At 42.8% G+C, this 18,682-nt stretch overlaps 2 protein-coding genes across 3 annotated transcripts in view; both read right to left on the reverse strand.

Annotated features, from left to right (window-relative positions):
- CEMIP (cell migration inducing hyaluronidase 1) overlaps positions 1-18,682 on the reverse strand; it is an 857,787-nt gene that overhangs the window by 515,793 nt on the left and 323,312 nt on the right. The gene's annotated exons all lie outside the window — the stretch shown is intronic.
- The window catches only part of LOC147733310 (cell surface hyaluronidase-like), a 561,460-nt gene that overhangs the window by 37,899 nt on the left and 504,879 nt on the right, over positions 1-18,682 (reverse strand). Inside the window, exons 20-22 of one of the 2 annotated variants that reach the window (XR_015308517.1) lie at positions 10,809-11,053; positions 7,162-7,263; positions 1,525-1,682 (exon numbers count right to left, since the gene is read on the reverse strand). Coding sequence is in view for 1 of the 2 variants with exons in the window: in XM_086957873.1 (XP_086813999.1) it covers positions 1,525-1,682; positions 7,162-7,263; positions 10,831-11,053 (483 nt within the window). In the remaining variant the exon portion in view is untranslated. The remainder of the gene's footprint in view (positions 1-1,524; positions 1,683-7,161; positions 7,264-10,808; positions 11,054-18,682) is intronic. The other variant, XM_086957873.1, reaches the window with a different exon arrangement.

Here is an 18,682-nt window from a genome sequence, read left to right on the forward strand (position 1 = left end):
TCTATTCACATTACGCTGACTGTCCCTTGGCAAAAAAGGCAGAATTTTTCTGCATGCTCTAAGGACAGGACATATGCCATGGCTGAGACTACTGCATTGACTTGGTCACCAAAGTCTGTCGTCTATAAAAACTCCCAAGTTTTTTACTTTCCTAGTGGGTGTCGGGAGAGAACCCATAGAAACCGGTCCACCAACTTGGTCTCCAAAAGTTTGGATCATTCCCAAACAAGATAACCTCCATTTTACTTGAGTTGAGTTTCAGACAATTTTGAGACATCCACCTTCCCACTGCTTCCATACAATCATGGAACCATGTACCTATTCCATTTTCCTGCCCTGGTAGCAGCGACACCACAATTTGTGTGTCGTCAGAGTAGAAGATGAGGCAAAAGCCAAAGGAGTCAATAAGGGGGGCCAAAGAGGACGCATACACATTAAAAAATGTGAAGGTGCATGAACAACCACCTCTAAAAGAAAGACCAGGTGTCTAAGATTGAACTTTCACAATCAAATAACCATATTATTTGGTGCCTATTTAGATTTTCCATACTTAGATCAACAACTATGCTTATGTTACCTAATTAAAGGTTAATGCACAACATATATGTTCTATGAATATTTATGGAACCTCAATGTTGCATGGCGTCAATAGGAAGCCATCATAATCAACACTTAAATCAAAACCTGGTAATTCACTGAGTGACAATTAAGCAATGAAAACACAAATCATATTTTCCATTACAAAGAGATGAAGTGGGAAACAGCCTCATTCCTTTCCCAACCTTATCCAGTTATAAGGGGTCTCAGGAAAGGGTTGGAGGGTGACCGCAAATGGGCCTCTGTCTCCCGCATCTTCACCCACTTTCTTTTGGTCTAAAAAAAACAGTAGGGAGGAGGGAAAATAATGGGTGAGGTTGTAGCCGCAGCCCGTTACCTCCCCTACCTTTGGCAGTGCAGTCTTGGGGCAGGCAGCATGTTTCTCTCCATGCTTAGCAGTGGCTATCACAGTCAGCGAGATCCTGCTCTCTGCTCATGGGAAGAAGTAGGAGGAAAGGTCATGTGGAGGAGTGAGCGGGGGGTAAGGGACTTACAGGGGGATGATGAAGGGACACAAGATCTTATAATAAAAACAGAAGGAGGGGCAAGCAGTAGGAATGAGAGTGTGTGCACTATAGAATTTTTAAATATTTGCATTAGGAGCCTGTATAATATGTGAGAGAGAGAGGATTGACAATTTATGTACGGATCCCCTTGACGCCTCTCCCCCTGAATGGCTGATCCAAGGAGTGTTTACACAACACAAGCTGCGAGGGGTGTAAAGAACAGGAATATTTTCTACCTAATGTTTCAAGTGTCATCATACATAACCTGTGTTTCGCTTTAAGTGTCTATAAAGTCACGTAGCACCCTTAGTTGTCATACTACCCAATTCCTGATTCAGAACCAGAGAAGAATCCAGTTGCAAACAATTTCATATTTCTTACTCTCTTTTTCCTCATGAAAATCTTTGTTATAATTGCTTACCTCTCAGCCAAAGATCTAAGGACATATTTGGTTAGAGTCGCAACAGCTGCAGCATTCTCAGTGTCAAACTGGCGCTTACTGATAACTGTTCCTGAGCAGGCATCCAGCACCAGGAAAAAGAGTCCCACACTTTTGAAAACAAAAACTTCATCATTTACCTACAAATGAAAAAAAAGAGAAGAAGCTGTGAGGAGATAGAAGAACACTACTAGGGTAAAGATAAGAATGATGGAAGAATGGAAGAGAGCTGAGCAGAGATAGCAGTGGCAGATGACAGAAAGGGAGAGGATAGTAAGACCAGAGAAAATGGTAATAAGAGTATGGAGGAAAAGATGAAAGCGGAAGTGAAAATGGGAGATAAACGGAAAAACACATGAGAGAAAAATTGGGTGGTAAAAGGTGGCAAAGCAGAGAATGACACCGCAAACAAGGTGAAATGAAGAGAAAGAAAAGAGTCACAGAATGTCAGGTTAAACAATCACAGAGGAGAGAACTTCGCGATCACGACAGAGAAGAGAGAGTAAAGAGATGCATTTATCAAAGATAATGCGTTGCAAGGGATGGGCAGATAGACACTGAACAGAAGAGTCAGATATTGGTAAATGATCGAACAATGGAGAGAATACGTTGCAGAAGAGAGAAGGGCATACACGACAAAGGGTAAATGTAAACAGTTCAGATGATAGAGGGCAAAAGAGGCGACATGGAAAATATTCAGATATTTAAAGAGTGGAAATCAGAAGAGGACATGAAACAACCATACCAAAGTTCATGAACACAATCGAACAAAATCTAACTGGGCTTGGAACAGATTATATGGTCAAAAAATTCAATCAACCCCAAGTTGACAAGGTACAGACAAACCAAATGAAAAAAAAACATGCCAGTTTGAATAGAAATAAAATAAAATTCAGTAAAACTAGAAAAGCATGCTAACTGAATTTGATCACAATCTTAACCAATCGATGAGAAGCCAGGACAAGGCAAAAAAGTCTAATAAGAATATGGACAAGACTAAACCAAATGCAACCAACTATACATCCGAATGCACACCTCAAAGCCCCATAACAGATTAAACCCCATTGAGGCCAGGAACAGGCCTAACTTTAATGAGATGTAGAACATAGCCACAACTAACTTGAAGCATAACAGAACTCACTGAGGCTAGGTAGGCATCCAAACCAACTAAGATCAAGTACCCCACAAAGCCAAGAACAAAAATTAATTTGGGCATTGTATACTATGATATGGAATCAAACTAATTGAGAACAGGAACTGTATCAAACTCAATCAAGCCAGAAAGAATTGTGTTCTTGAGATCAATGAGTTCATTGATATCAAGAACACAACTACACCCAATGAGACATATAAAATGCCATCATCTGATGAGATTAGTATGCAAGCAAAGCTGATTAGGCCTACATACCATATCAAATCAGGCTGGGAACATAACCAAAATCAATGAGACCAGAAATACAACCAAAGTTAACAAGAGGAGTATAAATAGTGTCACTAGTGATGCACAAAACACCACTCAGGTTAATTTGATGTTAAATATACACCAAACTGCAGGAGACCAAGAACATAAGCAAATTAAATGAAAACAAGAGATGTGGAAACTAGGTACACAAGCAAATCTTATGAGTCCAGAAATGCAATTAAAATCAAATTTGAACAGAAACTCAGCAATAAGTAAAACACAACAAAATCTAATCAGCCCAGGAACGCAGCAAAACCCAACAATACCTGAACAACAATCATATCTAAGTAGGTGAAGAACAAAAGAAAATACATGAAACACAACCAAACCAAATAGAGCTAGGGACAGAGCCAGAAGCTACGATACCAGGGACACAACCTCATCTTAATGGCTACAGACAAATAGCAAAACCAAGCGGACCTGAAACAAAGCTATATTTTAAGACATCATGGAAAAAACGAGTAATACACCGGAAATATAAATAATTGCTAAGAGACCCACACTTTTTCCAACAAATTAAAACTAGGAGCATTACCAAACCTTATCACACCCAGAGGCCAACCTAACAAGACCAGTAAAGTAACCGACCTAATGAGACCTGAAACACAACAACCCTCACTGAGACCAGGAATTCAGACACATCTGAAATGTATGATTAAGCAAATCTTACTAAATCTTCAAGTGAAGCCTAACTAGGCCAGCACCACAAACAATCCATCAAAACCTTAAAAACTAAATAATCTGATTAAGCCAAAATCATAACTACTGTAACTAGGCACACATCCAACCAAATGTGCAAGTACAAGCAAGCTGATTACCACCTTAGCTGCGTGTAAATATCCCTCCCAAGTGCTGCGCTGTCCATTGGAAGTAGTGCTGAATGGACGTCCAATGGACGTGCGCAGCACTGGGGAGGTAGCGCTGCTGACGACCGTTGGCCGTCAGCAGCACTTAAGAGGTTAAGAATTGGAATATAAACAAACATAATAGAGCAAGTTAATTAAGTCAACTTAATCCAGATGGAAGCACAGCCCAACCAAATGAGAAAAGAATGAAAACCTAACATGCCCAGAAACAGATCAAAGTAGTATGACAGGATAACCATCCTACAGCAAGTGGGGATCAGGAAGAATAACACTAGACCTCCCTCATAAGAGCTTTTAAGGTGAGAAGGAAGTTAGAGTCACAATCAAATCTAATGAATATAGGAGCATAATATAAAGGACAGGGCAAGGGTCCAGAGCACACTATACGTATCTAAATAATATTCTTATGTTCAAGTATTCATTCCTTCGGGATAGATCAACCAAACGTAAGTTTTCAAAAAGTTTTATTCATCAACAGTGTTCACCCCTTGGGAATCACTGTGCCTGTCACTTGAGCCTACACGTGTTTCATCACAGCATGTGGCTGTGACTCTTCAGGGCTGATCTTAATGATCGAGGCGCGTGGTCGGGGAACCGGTGATAATTCCAACCCGGTCCTTATCGGGTGGTTTATTATTTGAAAGGTTACGGCACCAGTCGGTATGTCCGGTTGCCGTCAGCAAATTGTTTGACTGCGAGGTTCACAGCGGAAAGTTTTTCATTTAACGGTATTCAGGCCGTGTTCAGCCCGTGATAAAGCCTTCTACAGCTTCGGTATCGAGACCGATACCGAAGCTGTAGAAGGCTTTATCACGGGCTGAACACGGCCTGAATACCGTTAAATGAAAAACTTTCCGCTGTGAACCTCGCAGTCAAACAATTTGCTGACGGCAACCGGACATACCGACTGGTGCCGTAACCTTTCAAATAATAAACCACCCGATAAGGACCGGGTTGGAATTATCACCGGTTCCCCGACCACGCGCCTCGATCATTAAGATCAGCCCTGAAGAGTCACAGCCACATGCTGTGATGAAACACGTGTAGGCTCAAGTGACAGGCACAGTGATTCCCAAGGGGTGAACACTGTTGATGAATAAAACTTTTTGAAAACTTACGTTTGGTTGATCTATCCCGAAGGAATGAATACTTGAACATAAGAATATTATTTAGATACGTATAGTGTGCTCTGGACCCTTGCCCAATCAGAATAAGAGGGAGGTTTGTGTACCTCTTCTCTTTACAGAGGTTAAGGTTTTCCTCTGTCCAAGAAGCACCTACTTTGATACTACGATAACCAAATACTTTACCGTGAGAAGTTGAGCGCCAAAATTTCTGAACACTCAAAAAACCTATTCATAGATTATTCAATAATATAAAGGACAAACACAGACAAATCTACTAAGGCCGTGAAAAACAAGAAAACAATGTGATCAGAAAAACAGTTAACCTAGATCAGTCAGGAAATCAACAAACAGTAGTAGTTCATCCTTAAGGGCGAGTAGCCCCCTGCCCTCACCTTTTAGCAAACATGAACAGTGTTTCTCCTGTTGAGCAAAGGTCAACCTGACAGACACTCTTCATGTTCAGGTCAGGTCAGGGAGCCAGGCGCTATACATGTGCTTGATGCACAGACGACTGGCTGTCTGAGCTAAACTTTGCTGAGCTGAAGTTCACAGCCCTGTGGCCATGACCTCCTCAGCCTGGCAAAGCGCTTGGAGGTCCTGACAATCATAACAAGGGGGAGTGTCACAGATAGACTCGGATCTGGGTGCTTCAGTGTAAAGCCCTAAAGTGCATAGTGTCCATCAGGGAAGCTCATCACAGGGTGGGGTCAGCAGTCTCACTGATACCTTCCCACTGTGTGACGAGTAAGGGTCTGCCGCCTCCTCACATTGGCTGACCCATAAGAAGGTCAGCCAATGGGAGGTGTTAGACCCAATCGTCCAAGAGCCACTGAGACTTCCCTCCTGCCACTCAATATCACCTTCAGCAGTCCAGTGCGTTGTCTTTTTAAATGTTGGATGCATGTATGTATGTATGAAAGTACGTGTATCTGTGCGTGCGTTCCGTGAAAGGGAATGTGTATGTGCTTGTGAATGGTGGGTGCATGGGTGCCTGCTTGTTAATACAAGGGTGTGAAAGAATGTGCATGTTAATGTATGAGTGTGAGTGCATGTGTGCGCATATGGCCCTCTCACACCCCGTCCCCAGTCGAATTACAAGCCGCCTCTTCCACCCAAAAACAAATGACATCTGAGACACACATTTAATCTGCTGAGAGCAAGTACACAACAAGTCTTCTGAAGCACAGCGCAACCTAATGAGTTGGAAAAAATGTAAACTGAATTAGATTATGGCAAATAGTAAATCTAGTGTTACCAGAAATACGAGCAAACTTAGCTGCCTAAAATGATATCAAGTCTGGAGCAATTTCTGGCTGTCATGTAGCAAGCGGATAACTTGCAATCTAAAATAGTTTGCAAAAAAATCAAATCAAAGCTAGGATCAGGCAGCTAAATCCAATGTAATCTACTATACAGCTCAATCTAATTCTGCCTAAGGCATAGCAAATTTTAGCGCAGCCTAAACCACGGGCATCCCGAAGGCTGCCTAATATGCAGCCAAATCGATAACTATCTAATGTTCAGCTAAACATAATGTAACATGTAACTCGGCCAAGAAATAAGGTTTCCGAGCGTACAGGGAAATGTAATACAGTTGGCCCGTGCCAAATCTTGAACGGTTTAGCACGATGCCAAATTTAATGCAGCCTGTCACATAATCAGATTTAATAAGGCGTGGTACCAAACCACAACTAATGCAAAACTAATCACAGGATTTTGATGACCGGTATTTTTTCCTTTGGAACCAAAAAAACATACTATGTTCATGAAATGCTCTATCTTTCAGAAGACCAATATTTTCATGTACTCTTTCTTTTCTCCTGTTTGCTTTCTGAGCCCAATGGTCAGTTTCGTGAATGAGTGTATTGTGTAAATAGATGTCATAGTCTCGATACATTGTCGACACAAGTACTGAAGCCCGACTGAGGAACCGCCGCCTTGACTAACTGAAGATTCTATAGTAAGAGAAGACCTTACAATAATCTATATATGGAGGGATGTCGACATAGCAAGGGTGCTTAATATACATAGGCTAAACAAACATACTTCCCCACCTCAACCTTCGTGTTGTTGATTTTATAGGATTCGGTAGTGTTGGCTTACTGTTGTTCCTGGACGGTATTACGTGATGGGTTTCATGCTCAACGTTTTAGCATGTACTCACTTTTATAAAAGCAGATTTGAGGTTGCCCTGTACATCTACTGTGCGTAGTGATTGCACCTGGATCTTTACGTAGTTGATTGATGGATTACTAGAGACAGCGACCTGTAAATTGGAAATGGATGACAATCGAAACATATTAAACATATAGGTAGCAGCAAACAAAACCATGAGTCACGTATTCTCCTTAGAATAAAAGCTATAAATGGAGTTGTAGCTGAGTTATAATTAAACGCAAAACATGCTGATCCCTGACATGTCATGCCCCACTGTACCAGGTCTACATGCGAAGTTATGGGGAGTAGCTATTGTGTATTGCAAATTCCTACCTTGAAACCTGAAAGTCCCTCAACCTATCATTTAACAATTTTTTATTTGTGGATTAGTGCAGTGCAGGGTGATTAATCCAGTAAAAGGTGTTATGCCTTGTTCTAATCAACAAATGGTTGTTTTCAATTGCTCCCATTACTACAAACCAGTTTCGGCTCCTTTTACATGATATAATGAGCACCTAGCGACTATTAAGTGTTGTTGCAAGGCACTGGAAATAAAATGGGGAGTTGAATATAGGATATACCATAAACAGACGTGTGTAAAAGGAGTAACATCATAAAAACCTATGCAGGACGGTAAGGGTAGACAAAGGTGCCTCTTATTTTTCTGCTCTGGATCACTACAAGACAGCTTTCATTTAAAAGTCATTTTTGATCCAGCTCAGGCTGCTTCTTCACTTTTATCATCTCAGTCACTATGTGGTTCTTAATCCTTTTTAATGAGATGATTCAGACGATGTATTAGTCTGTGGACCATCAGGACTCCTGTACTCTATCTTCAGGCATTGTTTATTGCTGATATATTGTCCCTTCTGCAACTCTCACTCATTTTTAATGCTTCTGCTACTTGGCAGGTTGGACCCATTGATGAAATCTCCTTTCCCTGTTGATTCATGTCCTGCACACATTTTCTGACTTATTAAATACTTTGTCGATCCAGTGCTGCCATCTTTGTGTAATTCATCATTAGAACTTAGAGCTTTCTCTGACTCCTGAAAGTTGGTGATAGTGTATCCGTTACTTAAGAAAACATCCACTGATGGTCCCACAATTCCGAGTAGCTACTGCCCAATCTCGCTCCTTCCTTACTCCACTAGGATTCTTCAAAAAGAGATTAACAGGTTAACTCCTAGTTATCAGTCGTCATTGAGAACATAACATCCTCAATGCCACTCAGTTAGGTTTCCACCCTTTACATGGCATGGCAATGACTGTGACTCGGTTGTCTGTTGCGGACTACGTTTGCAGACAGCTTCATCAAAGAGATAGTGCAGCACTCATTCTATTTGATTTGAGCTCCATGTTTCATAGTCTCACATAAAAAAACTATGCGACAGACTTTGCTACACGAGGATTTGCAACAGGTTTTTTTTTCAATTCTTGTCAAGCAGTCACAATGAAGCCTTACTGTTCTAAACTGACAACGGTAGTCCTTGAGCCCTACTTTGTTTAGTATAGATATCACTCCACTCTCATGTTATCCTTAGTTTGGCTTCGATAAAATTGCCTATGTTGTCTGGTTTGCTGACAGAGTCATTTCCTCCTCAGTGAACTTCAATGATATTTACTGAGCATTGCCTCCAGGATTGAAAGCCATTCCTTGACTCACAACAGGGATAAACAGAGCTAATAGTATTCAGATGAGCCTCTTTGATTTGATCCCCTTCTTGGTGGCCATTGGAACGGAGTACGCTCTTATCCCACACAACTCAACTAGGAATCGGCGTTCTCTCATTGATGTCGGTCTCTCGTCCTGTAAACATATCAACAGTATTTACTCTAGTTCGTTTCTTGAACCTTCCCATGTCGAGCAAAATCCGACCACTGTTGCTGAGTCACTCTCCTCATACTGTGGTGCAAATTGTTGCCCTAGCTCGCATTGATTTTGACAATTGTCTCTGTTGGGGTTGCCAAAGAAAGCTATCTCTCAACTACGGTTAATTCAGAATTGTGCAACTATGGTGCTAGTAAACTTACATTTTTTAACCCCAGTTTATTCCTATCTATGTACGTTGCACTGGCTCCCTGTGCAATAATGTATACACACCAAGATTTTATGTTTCTGTCAAAGAGATTTTTTACAATACAGGCGCATGTTTTATTCCATCTAGGGTTACACATTATGTGTGTTCTCAATGCCTCCATTCTTCTGGTGATTGATGTTTTCAATTTCCCAATTTACACCTAGCAGCCTAGGAGGCAGATTCTTGCCCCAAAGATGTGGTACATTCTCTTTTTGCCCGGAACCTAATCACTTGCAGTTTTGCAAGGGCATTAACACTTGACTCTTCAGATTGCAGTAGTCCATGTTCTTGCTTCTTTTTTATAGCTCGTAGATACCCACTTTGGGTAAATGTTTGTGCCTATCAAATGTTCATTCATGAATTCATTCAAGGAGGCTGCTTGCTGAAACGGTCCCAGCTTGTACCATAAAGTGTCCATGTGACAGGCAAATAGCTATTCCCTCCACTAATTTCAGGAGGTTACTCCCAATTTCAAGTGAAGCGCCCTATCACTCTCGGACATCTGGGATTGCATTGATTTGTGTTATCCAAGCCCATGCCTTCTCTGACAGTATCATGGCTTAGGATGACTTTGTCTCAAGTTCTTCTTTCGCACTAAATTCAGTTGGGCAGTAAGTGCTTTTTTCGGGTCTGATACAAAGGCCAGAAAAGTAAGTGAAATTCTTAAGTTCACATTTGAACGACAAGTTCTGGCAAACAGAATCCCACTCTTACATCACTGTGATTGCTAGAGTGAGGAACATTCGTGTTTGCATAAAGTATCTCTTTTGTGGGCAAAACTCACTTTCAAACTAGAGATCACCACGCCTGAATGAAAGCGATCCGGGCAGAACCAACGTAATATGCTCAGATCTCTCGACAAGCGGCCAATATTCTTACCCACTTAAGATACACAGTGTGGATGCCACGGAGCTTACTCTCTTGTGTTATGTAACATGGCCGCTCGTAATCTCACCACACAGTTTAGTACAGTGTCAGGGTTATACAAGAGAACCAAAAGAAGCCCTGTAAAGATGCTCAATCCAGCCACGTTCTCTTCGTCTTCTTGGTCAACCTCTCTCTTTACAGACATCTTTTCTCTCTCTCTCCTAAATACAGTTCCAGAGGAGATAACTCTTAACTTTTTCTCCATGATGTCTCTTCGCTGACTATTACTTCCTGTCGACTTCTAATTTGACCTCAACTTCAGCAATCAGGGTTTGGGCAATGTTGGTGACACAACAGTATTTCTTATTTATCAATTTATTTAGGTGATTTAAAGGCCTCTGAATGCCCCCATTAAACATCGTGAAGTCATGGAAAGTGGTTTGAAGGACACTGCAACTCGAAGTCGCAAGTTGTCAATCTCAGGGCCACAAAAGTAGGTACAGCACAAGATGGTCGAACTTAACAAGATAATGTTTACCTTGGCAGCCTTGTCTCTAATTCAAGAAGAATGGTACAGGGCGGCTGAACATTTGACTGAATCTAAATGTTTGGCATTGCACTACCCATATCAATATGCACAAGATATGAAAATTACTTTTGTGATAGACTTTCCATTCATGAGCTGCAAAAGTTCCAAATATCTCACCCTTTGTGAGTGAAACCTCTACCTGTGGTGCACCACATTGGCTGCAGGGTGCTACAAGACGTCGTGCAGTGGTGAGCCTGGGGGCCTGCATTCTGCTGATGGCTTCTGGGTAAGGGTTTGCTGGACAGTCAATGGTGTTTCCTTCACTCTGGCGAGCCATGATCTTAATGCGCTCACAGCCATGTTGGGAGCAATAGCTATGTCCTTTACGAGAAGCGTGGGCTTGGAGGTGGATAAAGAGATACCTTAGAAGAAACATGACAGAAAATATAGATGTCAGATGCTGTGATCCCAGACAATCTGTAATTGAGTGTGTGATCAATGAATGGGTGATTTCAATTGGACCAGAGACCACACAAACCAAAGCACAAATACACTTGGAAAAGCTCCTACTCCTCATCAGACCTCAACTGTACTGGGGACCTAATGGTGGTCCAGATCCATGGTACCCCACCGCTTGTGGTATCGCTGAAGACACTGGTCTGCTAGTTGATATATTCAGCAAAGACATAGTCAAAGCTACTGCTGACATGATGGTCCTCAGTAATGACCCTCCAACAACCTTGAACCATGCTGACTTATGATGCGGTTACCCTTGTGTAGTGTCATTAGACTGCTAGACATCCTTCTACTGCCATCAAAAGGTTTCTCAATTAGATCCTACAAGTGGACTTACAGGTAGTGAAAGAGATATCCTACACATGGAGCCAGAATGTATACCACAAATATAGATGACCATCATTTTTTTAGCTAAAGTGAAATCAAATGCTAAATTCCTGTAAGTAAAGCACCTGTATCTTAAAACATTGTCTCAATAGCTAAGGTATTCAAACCCATGACACATCATAAAGCTAAAAAAATGTCTGCCTCCGGAATCTCAGCCTTGTATAAAGGCTAAAAAAACGCTCAAAACAGGCAGAGCAAGGGAACATTACTTTACACATTAGATATTAGTAGTTTGTACAGGATGGCCATGGCACGCCATCCATGCATGCCTGCCCGCCATTGTTGGTGATACACCACTGGTCTTCTCTCAGTGCTGTATACAAGCGTGGCCGTACCCAGCGGAATAACATACGGAAAGCACTATCTGCCCAGAGAAATACCCATCTAGAGCCCCACGTAGCGCAGGTATGAAGAAATTGCATTTTTTGAAAGCACCTAAAATAGAAATAGAAATCAAGCCAAACGGATATGTAAACCAAACTAACTTTATATCAGGAAAATGCAGTCATACAAAACAAAGCTAAATAATTCTAACTAACCTAAAAATAAAATATAATGTGTGCACTGTCTATCACTGAAGCAAAACATTGACTCTAAGGCCCATCAGGTGGCTCAGACTTAATCAATGAAGGTTGTCGATTCTTTCTGCAAGAAAAACTTAGGCCTTATTGTTGGAAAGTTGGTTATTGGTAGGGGCAAATGTAGATCTGCCACTAGCAATAAGTCCACTAACACATGATAGGACGCAGCATAGGTCTTAGAAAAGTATTCCTTTGCTCAACCCTTGGTAGCTTGGCTGCGAGCAGACAGGCTTAACTTCAAAGACAGGTATGTAAAGCATTTAAAAACACCTGTTCAGTAAATAATTAAGACACAACACAAAATAAAAATCCAACACCAATTTAACAAAGTAGGTAATATTTTTATCTTTTAAACGACACCAAAACGAAAATAATCCACTGTAGGGAACCAGAGATATGAATTTTTAAAGATTAGTCACTTTCTAGTGCTTAGAAACCACCAGTGCCCCTTAAGTCATTTCGTTTTCTCTGTCAGGGACACACCTTTATTAATTGTTCTGAAGAATTCTCACCACTGTAGTGGGCCGCCTTCTTCAGCAAGCGGGGTCCAGTTAGAACACCTTCCTGGCGTTCTGCTTGCCGGTCCTAAAGTATCCAACACACAATCCAAGGTTCTGGAATCTCCAAGAGGGTCCTTGAAAGTGTGAACCTTCAATTCCGAAATCAACTTGAACAAAACCCTTACAAATCCACTGGTACTCCAGGCTTTGAATTGTTTGTGGGGCTGTTCAGGTGAGCTCTGTTAACCTGTAGCTTGCAGGGAGTTTCCACTCTTGAGTCTTTTGGCAGCAAGGTAATCCACAGGGCTGCAGTTTCAGATGGTGCAGTCTTCATAGGTCAGGCCTTAAAGTTCCTTGCACACAGCAAAATCATCAGCAGGGCGCTTCTTGCTTCATTCAGTTTCAAACAGCAGATCTGGAGGGCTCTGCCCCTCTCAGATACTTATTCAAAATTCTCTGGGTCAAGCACCAGGTCACTGCTGACCAATGAAAGCAGGGCAAATCTTCATAGTTATGACCACATCCTGTGGAGTGTGGCATTAGTTCGTCCCAGAGTGCATCATCCTTCCAAATCCATAATGGCTGATTTTCCAGCAAGGAGGTAAGAGCTGGCTAAACACACCCCCTGGGATATCTCATTTCCATGGACCATCCCCGTACCATCTGCAAATACCTTTCTTAAGCCTAGTCCTGACTCTGGGTCACGACTGTCATAGTGGACTAAAACCCAGGCCTCCTCTTTTCCCTTTGAAGAGCGTAGTTTACGACGCCACCTACTGGCCTGGCATTCCTATAGAACAGATCACTGCCCTCCCAGCAGCCTGGCTAATCCACTTAACTCTGACCAATCAGGGCAGACCACTGAAAGGCTGAATTTGGACTTACAAACAAGAAAGCCTCATAACTTATTGTATGTACACTTTAGGAGAAATTCAACAATATAATATCGTTGGATTTACTACCACCATTCTGGGAAGTCTTTGAATGGTCCGGCTAGTCCTCTCCTATCAATATTTATTAATCAATCACTTCCTACCATGTTAACCTATGGACAATGGGGTTTGCAATGGGGAGAATGACTTGCGCCACTTTTGTAGCACCAGGGCTTATAAAACCATATTTTATAAGTATTTCCCTAATTTCTACTGGACTCCCACCCCCTGTGCAACTATGGGAGACTTCAGGGGTTCTGAATCTGAAGAAATATTGCAGATCACCCTTACCCAATTCTTCTGAATTTGAGCACCTCTTTAAGACAATGTGGGGAGTGAAATGTAAAATTTCACTTTACCCAGGCTTCTAAAAACTCATTTTTATAAGGGTGCTCCTTATAGATAACTGACCCCCCACCCCTGGGATACCTAGGGGTGGCCCTGGGGGTCCCTAATATGCAAAAACATGGTAGGTGTTTTAGTTTTTAAGGGTCCCTACCCCCAAAGTCGAGTATGGGCACAATTTAAGGTTTAAAAAGCTGTCCTGGCCACCAGTGCAGCTTTTAAACTGACCCCAGGCTTCAGCACTGCACACAAGCTGGTGCAGAGAATCTGCTGGCCTCTAAACTGCCATGCCCCAGGATACTGGAGACTTCTAGGTAGTTTCAATCCCCTGCCCTATTACATACTAGGGGCTTAGGTGGTAGGTCATGCCAACTACAGGGGTACCCCACCATACTATAGTGTACCTAAGTGTATGTTGGGTGTCTTAACTGTGTTCTAATGGGTTCCTTTTAGCTTGGCCCTGGCCCTGGGCCTGGTTAAACAGAGCTCAGGGTCAGTCAGAGTCAGTTACCACCAGTTCCAGTCAGCAAAAAGTTAGGGGTGCCCAGGGCACAGGATGACTTTGCAACCCTTATACTGCAGGGTGATTTCAAAACGAAAATACTCCCAAGTCTTTGATAGATTTCCCCTCCAATTAAGGAACATTCCCTGTAGAATCTAAACGTTGGATCATCCTCTTCTTTGCACTGTAAGTAAGTAATTTTATTGTTTTAGGTTAATTAAAACCATTACAAGAATACATTGATAGCTCATACCTTCGGATAAAAGATTGTAAGAAAAATATATAATTTTTAAAACAAGAGAACTTTGATAAAAACAGTTTGGTGCAGGTGTGAGGTCCAAGTGTGGTGTCTTGGCCAATATTCTACTAATCCGGTCTGGTGCCATCTTCCAGATTTTTTAGTTTCAGTTCCAGACATTTCAGGAATTTGACCAACTTCCCATTTAATGGGGGAAGGCCTGGGTCGAAACAAGCAAGAACCGCTTGTCTGCATGTGCGGATTTTTAGTTCATTGAAGGCAGTTTTTAACAGGGCTACTCTTTCCTCTTTCAGCCTTGGGCAGGTGCATAGTAGATGTTCAAAGTCTTCACACTCTGCCCCGCACAGCCTGCATTTTGTCCCCCTGTCCCTTCTCAGCCATGGTTGCAGAGCTTCCTGGAAAACCTCAAACTGTAAAGAATATGCATTTCCTAAGTGAGCTGTTGGTTGAATCCGTTCAAGCAAACACCATGTGTCCTTCCAAGCAACAGTGTGCACTACAACGTCAACTAACATAACATACCATAACATGCATGGATTAAGCAGGTGCACAGGCCCAGCCCCCACCACCCCTGGACTTACCTGTGACCAGTCCTCCGACTAGTCATGGCCTTTACGGACCAGGTTCTAGCACCTCGAGGAACCTACCTCACTTGCTATAAATCTCTCTCTCCCTCACCTTCTTGCCTTCTCTCTCTCCGTGTGCCCTTTGTCACTCTTTCTTCTGCTGTGCCTTTCAATGCCATTTTTGTTCTACACATCTCATTCTCTCTGTCCCTCTGTTTGTCTGCTTTTGCCTGTTTTTCATTCAGTCGGTGCCACTGTTTTGTCTGCTTCCACCGGCTATTTTTTCACTTTTTTGCCTCTTTTTTGTCTCTTTTTAACCATTTTTGTGCCTCTGTTTTGTCTGCTTTTGCCCATTATGCCGCTGTTTCTCTCCTGTTGTGCTCTCCCACTGTGCCCCTTTTCAAACTCCCTTTCTACCCTCTCTTCTCCCCCCTCCTGCTCCATTCCTACTCTACAGCTGGCTCCATTCCTCCTCAGCCCCACCCACTGCCCCCCTGCACTCCTCCCCACTCCAAGGAACTATTTAATGGTGGCCATACAGCGGACCAGGCAATAAGCAGGTGCACCGGCCCAGTGCCCCCTGGACTTGCCTGCAACCAACATTGGTCAAGGCCTTTGTGGACCCGGCGAGGAGAAGTCGCCACTATCTTTAAAGACACCATCAGCTGCACTGCTTCTGTATAACCCAGAACCGACTTCATGGAACACCTCAACTTCAAATTACAAATCAGGGCCAACTATAACGTGGGCGGGACCCTCGTGTACCTACCCCTGTGGCCCCCAAGCCAACTTCACCAGCAACATCATTGACTTTGTCGCTCCATCAGTCAACAACTCTAGTATATAAATCCTCTTAGGCGACCTCAATTTCATTCTAGAAGACCTGAACGACCCCAACTCAGACTCACTTTTAGATAGCCTCGAAAACCTCTGGCTAGCCCAACTCATCTAAGATCCCACCCACACTGCTGGACACATCCTCGACTCTGTGTTCATATTCTTCACTAATAGCACAGTCAACACACCCATACCATCACCTGGACCGACCAGACCAAAGTCGGTTTCACAATCTGCATCCATGACCTCAGAAGAACCTCCATGATGGGGACAATGCACCAACACTGGAGCAAATTAGCTGAGGTGGATTGGACTTTCAGCCTCCACAAGAACCAACTGGAGCACAAGGGCCTCCTAGACAACTTCAACAAATTGATCACCGTCAGCACCAACACCCTGATATCCTGCTAACAAAGCCACATAGCAAAAACAAGAACATAAGCCAGCTGGTAAACAGAAGATGCCAATGACCAAAGGACACTGCAAACAACTATAACGGATGTGGAGAACAAGTCAGATGGGAAGTGGGAAAAGACACGTTAAAATCCGCCCTGAGAAGGTATCACCAGCAAATCTGGGAAACCAAGAAGAAGGCTCTATCCAAACACAATGATACCAGCTCTAACAGCAGCAAATATATCTTTGCTATTGTCAAGGACTTCACCACACGGTCAACAATATAACATGATAGGACATTATCAGCACAGAGGAAACCACAGACATTATGAAGACCATACAGTTCAGGGTCCCGTCCCACGCTTGCCCCCATCATGACTTCGACAAAGGATCAACCCCCATCAGCAAGGCCCTCATCCTTATTCTCAAAACCTCCAAAAATAAAGCCACCTTACTACAATTCTGAAAGCATATATCCATTGTGGCCCACTAAAGAAGCCCTCAGCCAACCCAACCAAACTTGCCAACTACCGACCAATATCCCTTCTTTAATACAGAGACAAGGTCCTGGAGAAAGCCATTAATTGACACCTCTGACCACTTCGCAATAAACAGCCTGTCAATGGCAACACAATCAGGCTTTAGACCAAATCACAGCACTGAAACTTGTCTCCTCGCAGTAGCAGAGGAAATCCAGATATCCTTGACAGAGCGGAAACCTCAGCCATCATCCTTCTAGATGCCTCTGCAGCCTTGAGACACCATCTGCCATTCAAATCTGATTAGACGTCTCCATGACACATGCATTCAAGGACGCGCCCTATGGTGGATCTGCAGGTTTCTCACTGGAATAACCCAAACTGTTGAAATGCCATCATAAGCACAGGAACTAATCTGTAGAATCCCACAGGGTCCTCTCTCAGTCCGACCCTCTTCAACATATACATGACCCCGCTGACAGCTGTTATCCAGGCTCACATCATCAACATCCTCACCTACGCAGACAACAAACAACTGATACTGTCCTTCTCAGACAAAACACCCAGTACCAGGAACAAGTTTATCACATGCATGACCGAAGTAGGCACCTGAATGAAGACAAGATGCCTCAAGATGAACACAGACAAGACCAAAGTGGTGATTTTCAGGAAGAACAGCTGACCATGGGACTCCACCTAGTGGCCGACAGAGCTCAAACCCGCTCCCATGCCTGGCATGCAAGCTAGAAACATCAGAATCATTATACATAGCAACCTAAACCTGTCCCCTCAAGTTAACAGTTGTATTCTTCAGTTTTCATCCTGAAGATGCTCAAGATCTTCAAGTGACTATTGAACAACACCAGGAAAAGGGTTCACTCACGCCGTCATCACCAGCAGACTGGACTACAGGAACACCCTATACACAGGAATAACCAACCAATTCACAAAAAGACTCCGGACCATCCAGAGCGCACCAGCCAAACTGGTCCTAAATATCCCATTCCTGGCCAACATTATAACTCACCTAAGGGAACTTTACTTGCTCCCACTACCATCGCATGCACACTTGAAACTACTGACCCATACATACAAAGCACTTCACAACACAGATCCTGCTTATTTGATCAGTTGCATACAATTCCACCACCCCTTTTAAGCACCTCCGTTTTGCCTGACTCTCACTAGCTCACACCCCATGCATTCACAAATGCAGATCAAAAGGTTGTGCCTTGTCATACATTACTCCTAAAGCCTGGAATGACCTCTCACAATACATCAGAGCTTTCTCCTCCACCCTTCTTGAATTCTGCAAGAAGCTGAAGCCCCGTCTCTGTAAATAAGCCTTCTCAATGCAAGCCTCACACACCTATTACAGTGGCAGGATACCCTCATGGGAGATAGCGCACTATAAAATTACATGTAACATAACGTAACATAACATTGCATAGTATAGCATAGAATAACATGACATAACATAATAGAACATGAAATGAGCTGTTAATCTCTGCACCAAGATCTAAGTGCCCAGCTGTGGAACTGTGTCAGGATATTAACTCAGTGGGATCCAGAATATTAGATGTGGAAAGTCGAACAGAAGAAATTTTGTATTTTACAACTGTCTAAAGACCCAGAAATACTGGGAACTGCCTTAAGGGATGTTGTGTGTATTACATGTTTGCTTCCAGAAAACTGGACTATCAACTATATCGAGGAGGAAGGAGGAGATTTTATCACTTTTAGAAATCAAA

The sequence above is a fragment of the Lissotriton vulgaris genome, chromosome 2_1, assembly GCF_964263255.1.
Source record: "Lissotriton vulgaris chromosome 2_1, aLisVul1.2, whole genome shotgun sequence".
Taxonomy (NCBI): Eukaryota; Metazoa; Chordata; class Amphibia; order Caudata; family Salamandridae; genus Lissotriton; species Lissotriton vulgaris.